Source organism: Stegostoma tigrinum, chromosome 32 (assembly GCF_030684315.1).
Source record: "Stegostoma tigrinum isolate sSteTig4 chromosome 32, sSteTig4.hap1, whole genome shotgun sequence".
NCBI classification, from domain to species: domain Eukaryota; kingdom Metazoa; phylum Chordata; class Chondrichthyes; order Orectolobiformes; family Stegostomatidae; genus Stegostoma; species Stegostoma tigrinum.
The window spans coordinates 33,845,369-33,863,187 of record NC_081385.1 but is presented as its reverse complement, the minus strand read 5'-3'; the positions used below and the strand labels follow the sequence as shown (position 1 = coordinate 33,863,187).

The 17,819-nt window shown below is 42.5% G+C and overlaps 1 protein-coding gene across 2 annotated transcripts in view; it reads left to right on the top strand.

The window, feature by feature from the left end:
* The window catches only part of kirrel3a (kirre like nephrin family adhesion molecule 3a), a 564,427-nt gene that overhangs the window by 470,843 nt on the left and 75,765 nt on the right, over nt 1-17,819 (top strand). For both annotated transcript variants that reach the window (XM_048562289.1, XM_048562290.2), the window contains exon 6: nt 2,117-2,222. In XM_048562289.1, the coding sequence (XP_048418246.1) occupies nt 2,117-2,222 (106 nt within the window). The remainder of the gene's footprint in view (nt 1-2,116; nt 2,223-17,819) is intronic.

The following is a 17,819-nucleotide window of genomic DNA, read 5'->3' as shown; positions in this document are numbered from 1 at the left end:
CACAAAGGAGGTATATAATGAGAGCCAGAAGATATCAGGTATGTCATTGAGCAAAGTATTAGAATACTGCAGATGTCCTTTCAGATTCCCAGAAAGAGTCAAAGCTGTTCATCTGTAATCACCAGCCAGGGTCTCTGGAATAACTGCGCTGTACTCCAGGTCACACTGTATTAGACATCTATTGACGGGTTAACCTCATGTTTGGCTCTCCAAGGTATTCAAAAGCAAAATGATTTCTGAAATGGGCAATGAAAATGTGAGATATAATCAGCAAGTTTTGCAACATCAGTGGAAAGAGAAACAAAGTTAACAGTTGAGGTTTATGACTCTAATTGTGAGCTCCCATTAAAAGAAAATAACCTGAGATGTTAAGGTTGTTTCTTTCCCCTAAGGTTCAATTTTCGGTGACTCCTAGAGGCGAACATCAGAAACGAAATCCTGTTGTCTGTTCTCACCTGTGCACATCAACTATTCCCTCCTCCACTTCAGTTTAAACACTGCAATCCTTCATCCACACATCAATCCATTTCAGATCTGTTCAGTGAATCCTGGCATGTATGAACTACCATTGTGAAAGGGTGAGATGGTCCTGTAGATGTAATAGAGGACAAGAGATGCAAGCAGAGTTAACAGTAAACTTTATGAAAATACCAAGGGGAAATGCTGGAAATGCTCAGCAAAGTTTTGCTGTATCTGTGGGGAGAGAAACAACCTTAATATTTCAGGTAATTGCCTTTTAATCGAAACTTGAAATTAGAGTCATTAACCTCTAATGTTAACTTTGTTTCTCTCTCCACAGATGCTGCAAGACCTGTTGGGTATTTCTAGCATTTTCACTGCCCATTTCAGATTTCCCTTGTCCCCAAGCATTTTGTTTTGAATAATTATATGTTTCATAACAAAAGGAAACTTCATGAATAATATCTCCCACTGAGACATTATAAGAGGTCACAGAGAAGACCAATTCGAAAGGCAGTATAATGAATTCAGTACTTTGCCCTGCTTCAGTAAACTTATGCATTGTGTCTTAACATATAATAAACTAGTTATTATTCAAATCTTTTGAAGATTTGGATTTTATCGTTGTGTGTATTTTATAGTAAGAATACAACAAAATACAGCACAGAAACAGGCCTTTTGCCCCAAGAAGTTGTGTCAAACATGATGCCAAGCTAAACTAGTCCCTTCCGCCTGCCCATGGTTCTTATCTCTCAATTCCTTAATTATTCATGTGCTTTTCTACAAGTCCCTTAAATGCTCTGCCATATCTGCCTCCACCACTACCCCCAGGGCCTACTACTCTGTGTAAAAAAACACGTGCCCCTCACATCTCCTTTGAACCTTTCCCAGCTTACCTCTTATGATCCCAGCTGATGGTAATACTGGCCAATATTGTGGAGTGAGATCTGGCTTTATAGGCAATAAATTTTCAAATTTCACAATTTGATTACCATGCTGGTCAGACTCTGAACAGATTCACAAGTGTCAGCTAATGTACTTTTAACACAAGAACACTTCAGTTTATTAAACACCAGATGGAATATTGTGATCAGAGATAATGGGAACTGCAGATGCTAGAGAATCCAAGATAACAAAATGTGGGGCTGGATGAACACAGCAGGCCGAGCAGCATCTTAGGAGCGCAAAAGCCGATGTTTTGGGCCCATCTGATGAAGGATCTAGGCCCGAAATGTCGGCTTTTCTGCTCCTAAGATGCTGCTTGGCCTGCAGTGTTCATCCAGCCCCACACTTTGTTACGCCAGATGGAATATAACAGTTTTATACATTGTAAGGGCTGTTTGAAGCTCTTATTACAAATATCAGAAACAAAGATTTGGCCCCTTCATCCAACAACTTTGCAGTAACTCAAGGTCAGTCCGTTTCCGCGATTAATTGTAGTGTTTGCCTATTTTAGTGAGTCTACTTTTGCTGAATTATCCATTAGTCTATACAACTGACTTCGTTTTCACTGAGCTACCTAAAGATCTATCTTAATTGATTGAGAATTCATGATTAGCTTCACAATCGCTTTTGCAGGCCACTCACACGTTCGTAAATTGAGAGCTACACAATGGGATTGGAATAATCTATCTCTTGTTTTGTATTCTCCCTGCAGACCCACCTCTGGTGAACCTTACAGTAGAGCCACAGCCTATCCTGGAAGGAAGCACGGTGAGATTCCAATGCTCAGCCAAGGCAAACCCAGCAGTCAGCTCATACAGGTATTAGGTCATCTCCTGCTGCATAGATTTAGGCATGAAAGTGAGTCATATTAGCAAGCAGGTGCAGTGTAGAACTCAGCCACCAGAGAACTCTGAGTTGGTAATGTACAATGATTTTTTATTCACTCATAACTGTTGCTGCTAAAGTCACTATTGACTATCTACCCCAAGTTTCCATTGAGAAGATTGTGGGACTTAGTTACATCCTTTTGAGAATTGAGTAACTTGCTAAGCCATTTTACAGGTCAGTTACGCATTGACCACATTCACCATGTATAGGTCAGAGAGTGTAGAAATAGCAGATTTCCCTTCTTAAAGAGCATTAGTGAGCCAAATGGACTTTTACAACAATCCATTAGTTTCATAATTACCACTACTGATGCCTTTATTCCAGGTTTACTCACTTTGCCAAATTTAAATCCCACATCTGCCATGATGGGACTTGAACTCATATATCTCATTTTTTTGCTTAGGAATTCTTGATTTCTGGTCTTATAATGAGCACTCAGCTGCTCTGTCCACTTAGGCTAAATAAACCAGCATTCCTGGTGATGATTGCTGACCAGTGACTACCTGATGGGCTGTGTCATTGTCAATATGGGGAGAGGTAAAGATTTGGTCTGACTACCACTCCCAACACCCTAAGCCACCCTCTAACCCCAGATTGTGCAAATAATCATATGGACCAATCGGCAAGGTACTAGCATCAGCAACAACTCTGTACTTTCAGGAATCTGGGGAATATTGGAGTGGGAAGAAAAATAAAGCTGTCAGAGTATGCAATAGATTCATTGTGTTTTAGAGAGTAAGACTTCAAAAGCCACTGTATTTCTCCTCCTATTTCATGATTCTGAATAGAGTGGCATGTCCATGATTCTTGGACTGAGTGAACGCCAAAGCACTTCTGAGTTGTTGCCTGTACCAGCATACCTTTGTAACCAGGCATGGGTGTTGAATTAGTCCCCTTCAATCTTCTGTATAACAAATATTTTTGTTTCTTTTTAGCACTCAGCTGTAACACAGATCACTTAAAAAACTAATAAGAGTGAGGTTGTTGACTTGCCTGCTGAGCTGGCTTTTCTCATTCATGAATGAGAACAAGCCAGCTTGGCAATCAAGTCAACAAGCTCACCCACAATCTGAGCTACAGATCTTTGCCAAAACTTTAAGTAATAAGAGTAGAAATTGTGATACCAATTGCAAGAATTTCTTGAGTGAAAGGAAAATAAATTTTGAAACTGACCTCAAGAAAAATAATAAAGCACACCATTGACAAATCATTAACAGCTAATATATAAAATTTAAAAAGCAAACATTATCTAGGATAAAAAAGATCAAGGAAATCATTTTTTTTTAAATGGCCTTGCATTCATGAGGCATTAGATTTTAACCTGAAACTAGGCTCATTCCCCAGTACCTAGTATGGCCTCTTTCCTAGATAATAAAATGTGAGGCTGGATGAACACAGCAGGCCAAGCAGCATCTCAGGAGCACAAAAGCTGACGTTTCGGGCCTAGACCCTTCATCAGAGAGGGGGATGGGGGGAGGGAACTGGAATAAATAGGGAGAGAGGGGGAGGCGGACCGAAGATGGAGAGTAAAGAAGATAGGTGGAGAGAGTGTAGGTGGGGAGGTAGGGAGGGGATAGGTCAGTCCAGGGAAGACGGACAGGTCAAGGAGGTGGGATGAGGTTAGTAGGTAGCTGGGGGTGCGGCTTGGGGTGGGAGGAAGGGATGGGTGAGAGGAAGAACCGGTTAGGGAGGCAGAGACAGGTTGGACTGGTTTTGGGATGCAGTGGGTGGGGGGGAAGGGCTGGTTGTGTGGTGCAGTGTGGGGAGGGGATGAACTGGGCTGTTTTAGGGATGCAGTAGGGGAAGGGGAGATTTTGAAACTGGTGAAGTCCACATTGATACCATATGGCTGCAGGGTTCCCAGGCGGAATATGAGTTGCTGTTCCTGCAACCTTCGGGTGGCATCATTGTGGCAGTGCAGGAGGCCCATGATGGACATGTCATCAAGAGAATGGGAGGGGGAGTGGAAATGGTTTGCGACTCGGAGGTGCAGTTGTTTGTTGTGAACTGAGCGGAGGTGTTCTGCAAAGCGGTCCCCAAGCCTCCGCTTGGTTTCCCCAATGTAGAGGAAGCCGCACCGGGTACAGTGGATGCAGTATACCACATTGGCAGATGTGCAGGTGAACCTCTGCTTAATGTGGAATGTCATCTTGGGGCCGGGGATGGGGGTGAGGGAGGAGGTGTGGGGACAAGTGTAGCATTTCCTGCGGTTGCAGGGGAAGGTGCCGGGTGTGGTGGGGTTGGAGGGCAGTGTGGAGCGAACAAGGGAGTCACGGAGAGAGTGGTCTCTCCGGAAAGCAGACAGGGGAGGGGATGGTTCACAATAAACAACTGCACCTCCCAGATGTGAACCATTTCCACTCCCCCTCCCATTCTTTAGATGACATGTCCATCAATGGGCCACCTGCAGTGCCACAATGATGCCACCTGAAGGTTGCAGGAACAGCAACTCATATTCCGCTTGGGAACCCTGCAGCCCAATGGTATCAATGTGGACTTCACCAGCTTCAAAATCTCCCCTTGCCCCACCGCATCCCAAAACCAGCCCAGCTCTTCCCCTCCCCCCACTGCATCCCAAAACCAGTCCAGCCTGTCTCTGCCTCCCTAACCTGTTCTTCCTCTCACCAATCTCTTCCTCCCACCCCAAGCCGCACCTCCAACTCCTACCTACTAACCTCATCCCACCTCCTTGACCTGTCCGTCTTCCCTGGACTGACCCATCCCCTCCCTACCTCCCCACCTATACTCTCCTCTCCACCTATCTTCTTTTCTCTCCATCTTCGGTCCTTCTCCCCCTCTCTCCCTATTTATTCCGGAACCCTCACCCCATCCCCCTCTCTGATGAAGGGTCTAGGCCCGAAACGTCAGCTTTTGTGCTCCTGAGATGCTGCTTGGCCTGCTGTGTTCATCCAGCCTCACATTTTATTATCTTGGAATCTCCAGCATCTGCAGTTCCCATTATCTCATGGCCTCTTTCCTAGTTGGGCTATTTACATACTGTTTTGAAAAACTCTCCAGGACATACCTAACACATTTTCCCTGCATCCAAGCCCTGGCTCTAATGATGTCCAATCAATAAAGGGGAAGCTAAAACCACCCACCACAGGTTTCTGTTGTTTTTACATTTTCCACAATCTGTCCACACATCCATTCCTCTATCACCCTCTGGCTGTTGGGAGGCCTGTAGTACAATCTGATCAAAATGACTGCGTCCTTCCTATTCCTGAGCTCTACGCATGCGGCCTTTCTGGATGAGCCCTCCAAGATGACCTCCCTCGGTACAACTGTGATATTCTCCCTAATCAGGAATACAACTTCTTTTACGTTCTTCTTTATCTCACTTGAAGCATCTAAATCCTGAACGTTAAACTGCCATTCTTGTCCCTCTCTCAACCAGGTCTCTGTAGTAGCTGCAATATTATAATTATATGTACTAATCCCAGCTCTAAATTAATCTGCCTTCCCTGTTATACTCCTTGCATTAACACAAATATTCTTCAGAAAGACAGTGTCACCATGCTCTGTAACTTCTCCCTGTCTGTTCTTCTTCTTAGCATTACGAGCCTCAAACTACTCCTTGGTCATTTCACTTGATGACCTCCTGCTGTGGTTCCCACCCTCCCCTCCACACTAGTTTAAACTCTCCCACATGGAACTAGCAAACATCTTTGTCAGGATACTGGTGCTCCTAAAAGAGTTTCCACCAAACTAATCAACCATTTGTCCCACCACAGCATGCACTGCAGTCGACCACTGTGTCTTCTTTGACAGAACCCACTAAACCTTGCTCCAGTGCTTAGAAAATTTAAGGGCATTGGGCGAATGGGGAACACCACTACTTTCAAAGTTCCCTTCCAAGTAGCATACATTGTGATTTAAACATAAATCACTGTTCTTTCCTATTCATTGGGCCAAAATAATGGATCAGAAAATGAGTAGTGATGGTCAAATTTATCCACATGTCAAGAATTAAACAAGCAGTTCTCTTTTAATTAGAATCCACACTATGTCTTGATAGAGCTAGCATCTGACACTGAGGTGTGATGGTAAAACAAAGAATCATTTGCCTTTTCAAGAAAAATGTACAGTCATTATCTTCACTCAGCCTGAGCCCAGAACCTGAACCCATCATGAACCGCAGACATGAGGTTCGTGTTTTCTGGAACCATCTGCTGATCAATGTGGATATTCACACTGCTGCTGTCATGTTGCAGGATTTGGATGCTGCTGTACCCACTCTGTACAGTGACAACAGTCCAGCTGTTAAAACAAATGTCTTCTACTTGTCAGGAATTTTCAAATTAATAATCAAATGCTGAGTATTGACAAAAGTCTTCCAGTAGACTAGGAGCAGCCTCCAGCAAGGCCTTTAAGGGGTATTTGTTTTGGTATTATACAATTCTGACTTTCTTGAATGCAGCTGACACACAGTGAACGTAATTCAGAACAGCCACATTTTACACAAGGATCCATCAAAAAGACACTAGGCACCGTAACTGCACTAGGCAGACTCTGCCCATGTCCCTTTAAGCCTTTACAATATGGCAGTGCTGTACTTATGTTACAGAAAGAGTGCATGCACTCCACCCAGCATTAGGACAATTGTGGTATCTCCCAAAATTTAGGCTATTAACAGATACAAATGTGCAGGACAAAATGAAAGAGATTAAAAATTGAGAGCTTCATAAATCCTTGATTAATCCTACAATTAAGGGACAGGGACCAATTCAACACTTTGTTCAGGTAGCTCGTGTGAAGTAATTTGAAGCCCAGATTGTTTAATCCTGGGCTGGGAAATAGTGGCAAATGTACTCTGAGACAGGGGAGCACTGACTTTGTCAGCCGTCGCTGTGGGCCGCCAAACTCTCTTTTCTGTCAGCTCCCATATCCTCCTCAGAGAGAACGGAGAAGCATACTGCAATGTTATGTAAAATATGCAAGTAGTGCTTGGTAAAGAATTAATTCACACATACATCATTGAAATCCTTGCAGGTTAAAGATTTGAATAAAATATCCAGCAGAAAATCAGCTATTCAAACTGTTTTAAAATAATGCAGTCAACTTACATTTTTATTAATTTATTTAAAACCGAAATGCTCAGAGAAGGGGATCTCTTGCTCTGTTTACTATGCTGCACAGGCCTTGGAAGCAGATGAAGAGGCCTATAACATGAGACAGCTTTCAACAACAAAAGGCAGGATGATATCAAAAAAGAGCAGATAAGCTGCACAATGTAAGCTATATTGATTAACCTTCCTTTAATTTTGCACATATCAATTCTTGTAGCAGAGTCAATGTTCTCTAAGAGAAGTCATTACCCAATGGTAACTCAGCACTCTTCCAGGGCCAGCCACACCATGATGTATCAGCACTGTTCCAGGGCCAGCCACACCATGATGTATCAGCACTGTCCCAGGGCCAGCCACACCATGATGTATCAAACTGTCAGGCAATTCCTGAATAAGATAATATATGTGGGCTCAGTGTGTTTACTGTAAACATCTTACAATTTAATCAAGAGTATAAAATGAAAGCGTTCTTCACAAAGTGTCACCTCAAGGAGCCTACACACAAGGTGAGTTGTTGCCGAATAAGCCAGTATTGCGAATGCAGCTTCTCCCCAAGTTCCTGCATAGTCGCATCGTCTAATCCACAAACACATGGGACCAGGATATTGCAGCTTGCAGATTGACCAACAGGCCTTCATTTCACTCCCTTAGCCAGTTACACAAGAACTAGAGGACATCATTCTGCCACTCAAGCCAGTTTAACATTAACAGCAGAGACCATTCTGTCTTTCAAACCTGTTGCATCAGAACAGGAGGAAACCATTCAACCATTTCAACCTGCTACCAACCAGTAAGGTCATGGCTGATCTGCACCATAGCTTCATTTGGCTACTCTTCCTCCATCTCTCTTGACACTTGTGCTGGATAATGTTTTTCATGTTATTCAGAAATTAATATCTAAAACATGTTTTGTAGATTTCCCTCCTAAACAACCTGGATTTAATTTTGAGATTACTTTCCTTTGTTATGGATTTCCCCCACCAATGGAAATAGTTACTTTATTTCTGCCCTATCGAATCCTTTTACAATTTTAAACATCTCAATCAGATTGTGCCTCAAATTTCTACACTTTAACATTGGGTACGCACAAAAGAACCCATATCCAGAGCTTGAATAACAACCTATATTTTGAGATTGAGCCATACAGACAAGATTTCATCTCTGGTTTGTGCTGAATTAACAGAGTCACTCTAGCTGCACAGATACTACAATTTACTGTCCAAATGTCTGATCTTTCAAGAGGAAAATGAGTGATCGTTCCAAGGCCAGAGGGCATAGTCTTAGAATAAAGGGTTGCTAATTTAAACCCAGGTGAGGAAGAATTATGTCTCTTAGACGGCTATGCTCTTTGGAACTCCTTGCCACAGATAGCTGTGAGTGAAGAGTCCTTGTGTATATTTGAGGCTGGGATAGATTCTTGATCAGTCAGAGGATCAAGGGTTATGGGGAAAATGTAGGGATGTGGATGTAAGGAGTGTCAGATCACGCATGATATGACTGAATGTTGGAGCAGACTCCAGGGCCTTATGGTCTTTGCCCTTTTTATTCATTGTCCATTGGGATCTGATGGAGCAAGGGATCTGAGTAGACATCACAGGAGGGCACAGAATCAAGGTTGGGTTCTTTTTTCTTTGTATGAAGAGACCACAAGCCCTGGTGTTGGGACTCATTTAGGCAGATTGCCTTGCCATAAATCTGCAACTAGTGAGATTCAGATCCTTAAAATCAAAGTCAGTGGGCTGCCAGTTCACTGTGTCTGAGGCATCAAATCCAATAACAGTGGTAACTTGTGGCCAGAAAATTTAATGACAATTGATGAATATTTCATTGTTCCCTTACAACAGCCTATCATTACACATTACATCTGCCAAATGTGAAATTTGAGCCAGTGTTCACAGAACTTTAGTTTGGGCCCCTGTCTTATCAGTTTACAAATTTTACCACTACATTACCACGTTTCCCGTGTTATTGACAGAGCTGTATGAGATTAATGAATGAGCTAGGAAAACCTTTTCATTTATCCTTCATTTAAGGCAGTTTCTGCTCACAGAACTATCTGTCAAAATGAATTCCAAAAGTGTGCTGAACTTCCTCTGGGAACTAATGTTTGTAAGGTCAGGTTACCCCAAGGTACTTTGTAGGAAATGACAAATACTTGTCGTTACAATGCAGGAAATTTTGAAGGCAACCAACACTTACAAAAATCTTTCAGAATTGTAAGGTAATGTCTAGATAATTCATGTTGATGTTGGCTGTGGAAAAGAATGTTCATGAAGAGAATGAGTTGAATGACTCCTGCTCTCATTGAAATCTTCAACAGAATCTTTTACGTCCAACTAAGATGGTAGATGGGGCCTTTGTCTCACATCCAGTTCAAAAAGCAGCATCTACAATCGTGCATGAATGCCCAGAAGGCGTTCAGTTCTGCTTTGATGAGCCTCATCTTGTTACAACTGACTTTTCCCACATTTTCCTCCAATGATTGGACTGTGACATTTTGTGCATTTACTCATGAAAAGGAATCTGGCGACTGACGGTCTTTATTCTCTAGGACTGCGTGTCAATCATACCCACAAAAAGTTCTGAAGAAGTCATACTGGACTTGAAACATTAACTCTGTCTCCATAGATGCTGCCAGAACTGTTGAGTTTCTCCAACACTTTCTGTTTATTTTTCAGTGTAAGGAGACCTCTCAGACAGTTGTTACAGTTCTTCTTCAGTCCAGACTGAACCTGTATTCTCTGAAGTTTAGAAGAATGAAAGGTGATCCTATTGAAGTTCACAAAATTCTTAAATGTCTGGACAGGGTAGATGTAGACAGGATGTTCCACTGTGGCTGGGCAGTCTGCAACCTGGGGACACAGTTTCAAATTAAGAGGTAGACCACTTGTGAATTGTTTCACTCAGAAGGTGGTGAATCTTTGGAATTCTCCACCCCAGAGGTTTGTGGACGATCAGTCATTGAGTATGTTCAAGATAGCTTTCTACATATCTATGGGGCATGGGGGTAGCGCAGAAAAATGGAGCTGAGATGGATGATCAGCTATAATTCAGAATGGCGGAGCAGGGTCAAGTGCTGAATGGCCTGTTCCTGCTCTTATATTCCCTCAGGTGAGAACCATCTTCTCGCTATCTGTCAGACTGTTAAACCATGACCTCAAATGTTCTCTTTTACAGGAGGCCTGACTGCTTGAAAGTGAATTACATCCAGTTATTTCAAATAATCATGAAATATATTGTAAACATGATGGCTGCACACTTCAGTATAGTTTGAATTTATTGCCACTTGCCAAGGGCTTTCTAACATATTCTTTGGATTCAGTGGCTAGGGTTCAGTTATTGCATTTGTGTTTTTTTAATGAAAGCAGTTATTAAAATTCATACAAATAAAATCCGTGTGACACAGAAAAATTATTCGGATGGCACTCTCATCCATAATTTAAACCTTCCTATGCAGGCAAAAATTAATGTGAATTATTGGCCCCACTATTTAGTTGACAATGTGAAAGGGGTTTAATGGATCTCAGTCCACCTCCCATTTCAAATTGTGGAGCACTTCATCACCAGATTGCATACTGAGGTGCTGCTTTATCCCACTGCTCATTCCGGCTGGTATTCCCATTGTCTACGATAGGCTTCTGATAGTTTGGTGGATTTCTCACTGCCTGCTTCAGGCCAGTCTAACACAGAATGAGAGTATTCTAGGTTTGAGATCAAGCCAACACTAGTTGCCTGATGTAACCTACTACAGCAGTAGCAACTCCTATAGCTGTCTTTGGTGTTCTGAGGACGGATATAGAAAGAGTGCACATTAATAAAGCATTTTCATGACCGCAAGATACTTCCAAAACACTTTAGCCATAAAGCCCTCTCAGAATGTAGGGCACTGTTTTGAAAAGTCAAAATATGCTCAATTTTGATGAGGGAGTCTGAGTCATAGGTGACATACACCAAGAACAAACGTGGTTTACATGTTTAACGAATGCTCCAGAACAGCTTTCGGCCAATGTGACTTTAAATTATCACTGCTGGCTCATTCCTCCAGTAAAACCACAGCACAAAGTTTGCCAAATGGAAAAAAAAACTGGAAAGTAATCCGTAATACTTTGAAATGAACATACAGTTCATTCTGGAGTGCTGTTCTGAGTAAACATGATTAGTCAGACCTGTATGCATCTTGCACAAGTCTTATTTGATTTTTCTTCTGGGCTTGCTATGGGAGCCATAACTGCATTGGAATAGCTGTCACAACATCCAGACATGCATACAGCCATTTCAGGTGGATATGGAGGGTGAGGGTATAGTGCACGCAAGCAAATTCAAGGGAAAAGATTTAGGGCTGGTGTGGTAATCAGTTTTAGGCTGTTTTCCCAAGAGCAGGCTGGTTCCAAGGCGAATAATTCCCACATCCGCAGTTGGATGCCATTCAAGTTGAGTGACTTTTCACATGGTACATCATATGGCAACCACTGGCCATAATGCCCCTGTCAACATTCCCAAACAATAAAGAGGTAGCTTCAAAGAGGGAGGTAGGGGCTGCATGAGGACCATATGCAGCTCTATTGTTACTCAGAGAAAATGCCAATCTGCTGTCTTTCAATCTAACAGCTTTCACATCGAGCAAAGATTTTCAGGAGACTGATGTCTTTGATGCTATGGGATTAAAGCAATAATATCTAAATTCTCTCCAATAATGTTCCTGTTGTTCTGCCCTGTGTGCTGATGGCGAGCGCGGTCAGCAATCCCTCCAGTGTATGGTGGGGTAGAGACCTTCCCCCTCTGGAACCTGCTCATTAACCATGCACCTGGAAATTCAGTTGGGTCAAGCTCCCAGTTTCCCCAATGTTTTCAAAGTTGGAAAAGTCCAGCCCATTCTTTCAGGTCTCAACCTTTCACCAGAAATATTTTCTTGGAGTCGGTTAAGTGAATGATGATTGGCCTGGATACAGGGGAGATGTCAGCTGCTCCAATGGTCATAATTCATAGAAGTTTCTAGCACAAGAAAAGATCCTTTTGTCCATTGAGTGTGCACTGATCTGACTGTTCTAATCCCAATTTCCAACATGTATATGCCTTGGAAACGCAAGTGAACATCTAAATATGTTTTAAATATCGTGAGAGCTTCGGTCACTATCATCCTTATAGGCATGCGTTTCAGGCGTATCCTCCTATTATCTAAGGCTATCTTCCCTACCATTTCACATCCCACCAATTTTTGTACCATCCACAAACTTACTGATCAATCCTCCTACATTCAAATCTAAATTGTTCATATAAACCACAAGCAGCAAGGGCCACTGTTTTATACCAGCAACACGGACCATATTGGATATAAACTTCCTATCATGAGGCCTCAATCATCGCACTCTACTTCCTGCCACTCAGACAGCTGTGGATTCAATTTGCCTAATTTCCCTAGATTCCATAGACTCTTACTGTTGCTATCAGTCTCCTGTGCAGGATGTTATAAAAAGCCTTGCTGAATTCCAATACATCAAATGCATTGTTCTTATCTACATAACTGGTCACTTTTAGATTAGATTAGATTAGATTACGTGTGGAAACAGCCCCTTTGGCCCAACAAGTCCATACTGCCCCTTGATGCATCCCACCAAGACACATCCTCTGAAATACACACACACCCATGAACACTACGGGCAATTTAGCATGGCCAATCCACCTAACCTGCACATCTTTGGACTGTGGGAGGAAACCGGAGCACCCGGAGGAAACCCACGCAGACACGGGAGAATGTGCAAACTCCACACAGACAGTCGCCCGAGGTGGGAATCGAACCCGGGTTCCTGGCACTGTGAGCCTGCAGTGCTAACCGCTGAACCACCATGCCACCCTCTTTCTTTCAAAAAAAATTCAATCAAGTTGATCAGACATGACCTCCCCTTAACAAAACCATGCCGCCTGTTCTTGATTAATCCCTGCTTCTCCAAGTGAAGTTTAATTCTGGCCCTCAGAATTGCTCCCAGTAGTTTCCTCACTTTTGAGGTAAGACTGACTGACCTGTAGTTTGCCGGTTAATCCCTTGCTTCCTTCTTGAATAACAATACCACATTGGCTTTCTTCCAGTCCTCTGGCACAGCTTCTGTAGCCAGAGAGGATTTTTTAAAAATTGCCAGCACCCTAGCATAGTAGTCAACCTAGTATATAACCAAAAAGGAGGGAAAGGAAAGGGCATATGTTGGAACTGGATAACAGATTCATGATGACAGAAACTGTGACAGGCACAAAAAGATCAGGAATTCTCTGAAAAAAAAGGGGAAAGACAGTATAGTGTAGCATGATGCAACAATCCAGGGAGACACTCAGGAATTCTAAGTGAGATCTGACTTTGCTAGTTCACCCTACTAAACATGGTGGTTAGAGTTCTTAGAGTGTAGTCTTCAGTTATTTAAATTGTTCTGATTCTTGGATACACATCCAAGAATCAGATAGGAATAATTGGAAAGTTATGTTCATATAGCAGACACCATCACCGCTGCCAGAGTGGCTAAAGCTGGGCACATCATTTCAATGATAGGAAACGATAGAACATAACACTGAGATATTTATTAACATGGCTAAAGTCTGACCCAAAATAGATCTTTGTGACACCAGGTTTGAGATCAAGAATGATAATTTTAAGAATGAGAATTTGGATAGCAATGAACATAGGCCAGTAAGTGCTTTTCGGACAATACTTGGGGAATATTAGGATATGGACAAAGTTTTTACAGTTCTGCTAAGAACACTGCTTGGCCAAAGTCTTCACAATCACACTTGAAGAAAGAGCACGTTGTGACCAAGTTTCCTGAATGACATTAGGAGCCTACTTTGCTGTGACTATATGCTCAGGAAATGCATTCCAAGAAGTTAAAAATCTGTCTAGAACTTAATTTCAGCGACAGGCGAGATCTCCTGGAACTGAAATTCTACCTTTCGTTCTTAAGCCTTATCTTCAAATCCCTCCAGGGCATTTCCCCTACCTTTCCCTCCAATCTCCAAACCCACAGCCCTCTGAGATCTAAGCATTCCTCCAGTTTTCACTTCTTGTACGTCCCTGATTTCAATTACTTCACCATGCTGTGCCTTCCGTTGTCTCAGCCCAAAACTATGGCATACACCCCCTGTTCTGCTCTTGTTTAGCATGTTCCTTCTTGGTCACCTGCCCTAACATCCTTTGCTGTCTTATTCTGTTGCACAGATCTCAGAAAGGCACTGTACCTTTAAGACAGCGAGATAACATCACTCTAAATGACTCTCTGTTGGGAATCGATCTCCATCATATCCTATAAACAGTTAGTTAGTCAGTTGATCTGTTAATTTCAGCCAGTCAGCTACATGTATGATGTAATAGTAATTGTATGGGTAAAGTTGAGATTCATGTTTGTGTTCAAAATTAGTTGAGAATAAACTTCAAGAAATCTGTCCCAATAACAAGCAGAATCTTGTGGTATATGCTATGTAGGCTAATATATAGAAAATCACATCATACCAATACCAAATGTTGTTCTTTAGTACTCCTGTGAAGCATCTTTGGTTGCTGTATTGCATTAAAGGTACAGTCGCTATTTAAATTTAACATCTTACTCTTAGAAACAAGACCCTCTAGCAGCTTGAATGGCTGCTCATGGATTTTTTAAAAATCTAAAACCAAATATGTTTGAACCATGTGGGGAAAAGAAAAATCTAGTTAGGGAAGCTAGAAGCAGCTGGTCAACTCCTTGTTCCTACCTGCTGCTTCCACTGTCAGCCAGGTGTACAGCCAGGAGCCAGGACAGAAAGGCAGAGAAGTATTGTGATGTGTTTCATCTAGGGAATCATATGCAGGAGTTTCATAGAAAGATAGCAAGAGGGAAGAGATTGTGGGAGAAAGACATTATGGGGCCAAGAGTGGTCAGAGGAGTACAAATTATAGAGCAGAGGATTATTGCTACAGATCAAGTATTAATGGGCAGATAGTGTAGAGAAAATGGTCAGTAATTAAGAAATTAGAATCAAGTAAGATCAGGATGAAATTTCTGGCCCACAATCTGTGGGATTAATACACACACACTACGAATTGTGATTTCTAGTAACGTTTAAAAGATTATCAGGGTTGGTGGGAGCATGGACTTGAGCTTACAATCAGATCAGCCTTCATTCTGTTGAAGGGCAGAGCAAACTTGGGGGGGGTGCTGAATGGCCTACTCCTGCTCCTTGTTCATTTGTCTTCCTGTGTTTTACCACAAATCCTGGTCAAAATGGGTTAAAGGTGACAGTTGTTGGAGTTGAAGCACATCACCTGGATAAAAAATTAGCTGACTACAAGCGGATTGGTTATCCATATTCCCTCTGTTCATGGACATGCATTGGGTTCAGAGAGAGAGAGAAACAGAGGGCTAACTTTTACCCAACCCAAAAACACATATTTTGGTAGGGTTGGGGATTGGAGACTCAAATTTGCATGAAAAATCCTTTATTTCCACTCTTCTCGATGTTCAAATTTACAATATTCAGCATGAAATTAAGCGATTTGCTCCTTCGGATAGCCAGTCCAGACATGACAGGCTGAACAGCCGCCATCTACGTCATTCCATCAACAATACTGCAAGCCTCAAGCTATGTCCCTACTAATTCCTCCTCTACTTGTATTCAGTTCATGGACAGATATTGAGCTGTGTAAACAGGCACCCCAGAAACACACCCCTTCACTGCCCCTCCAGCTGTTCCTGCTTAGGCAGATGTGGCTCTTTGTCAAAGGTTCAGTATGGAGCATGTCACAAATTGAGTCTCCAGCTCTGGTTGAACATATTCAGACAGATTGCATCATATGATCACTGGTCTCCAAGTATCCCGACACTGCTCTCTCAGGTGACCATTCTCCATCCATTTCCACATCCTTTGAATTAGTCAACAAAAGGGCTCACTGAAAAGGAAAAAAAAGAGCATTTTTTAAAATGTCCCTATCATCTCTTTTGCAATTGCTTGGAGCAAAGTTTAGTTTAAATTTTCACTCCTGAATATTCCAAGAGAGCCCAGTAGGATTAGGTGAACTCTTCAAACATCACTAAGAAGGTGTTGACATGGCCAGAGATGTGATCTTATGATGCAGATGATCAGATTAAATCCTCCTGTGTGCCTCAGGGCCTGACCAATCAATTCAGACAGCAGCATGATGAGGATCATTTGCCTGGAATACTGATCCTGGGAACATTCTGAAATATCAGTCCCACGAAGGATGATCAGATCCTCATGACTGTCTCCCAAAGTCTCTTGATCCATGCAATAGAAAGGGTAACACACTGTAACTGCTGCAAAGCAACATCTCGTTAAGGTTGGCAGTTCTTCAACAAAATGTTGTTTGAAACTTTCTGAGCTGCCTCAAACTGCATGAGTCTATTTTTGGAGCTGCAATGCAACACCCATCCATCAACGAGAGAACTCTGGACTAAATTATCATCAACAAAACAGGTTCATCATATTATACTTTATACTCAGTACATATTATTTTGCCATTGAAAATAATTGTGGATATTCTAAGCTCTCTGTCCTGTAAAATCAATTCTGTTTACATCAAAAATGCAGAGACTCTAATTAATTGGTCACAAACTCAGAAAGTTAGGAGTGTAACAGCGAAGGGTGTGGCAGTGAATGTTACAGTGAGGTGTGTGACAAGAGTTTTACAGTGAGGGCTGTGGCAGTGTTACAGTGAGAGGTGTGACAGCAAGTGTTACAGTGAAGGGTGTGACAGTGAGTGTTACAGTGTGGGGTGTGACAGAGTATTACAGTGAGAGGTGTCACAGCGAGTGTTACAGTGAGGGATGTGACGGAGAAGGTTACAGTGAGGGGAGTGACAGAGAATGAGGGTGAGGAATGTGTGTGTTACGGCGATGGATGTAATAGTGTTACAGTGAGGGGTGTGATAGAGTGTTATATTGAGAGACATGACATGGCGTGTTACAGTGAGGGGGTGTGACAGTGAGTATTACAGTGAGAGCTGTGAAAGCAAGTGTTACAGTGAGATGTGTGACAGGTAGTGTGTTACAGTGAGGGTTATAACAGGGAGAGTTATAAAGAGGGGTACGAGAGAGTATTATAGTGAGTGATGCGACAGTGTTATAGTGAGGGGTGTGACAGCGAATATTACAGTGAGGCGTTTGACAGGGAGTGTTACAGTGAGGCGTGTGACAGGGAGAGTTACAGCGAGGGATGTGACAGTGTCACAGTGAGGGGTGTGACGGTGAGTGTTAAAGTGAGACCTGTGACAGCGTCACAGTGAGGAGTGTGATGGTGAGTGTTAAAGTGAGAGCTGTGACAGCGAGTGTTACAGTCAGGGGTGTGACAGTGTTACAGTGAGGGGTGTGACTGAGTGTCACAACAATGGGTTTGGCAGTGAATGTTACAATAGAGAATGTAACAGAATGTTACAGTGAGAGGTTCGGCAGAGAGTATTACATTGGTGACCATAAGACAATAAGACAG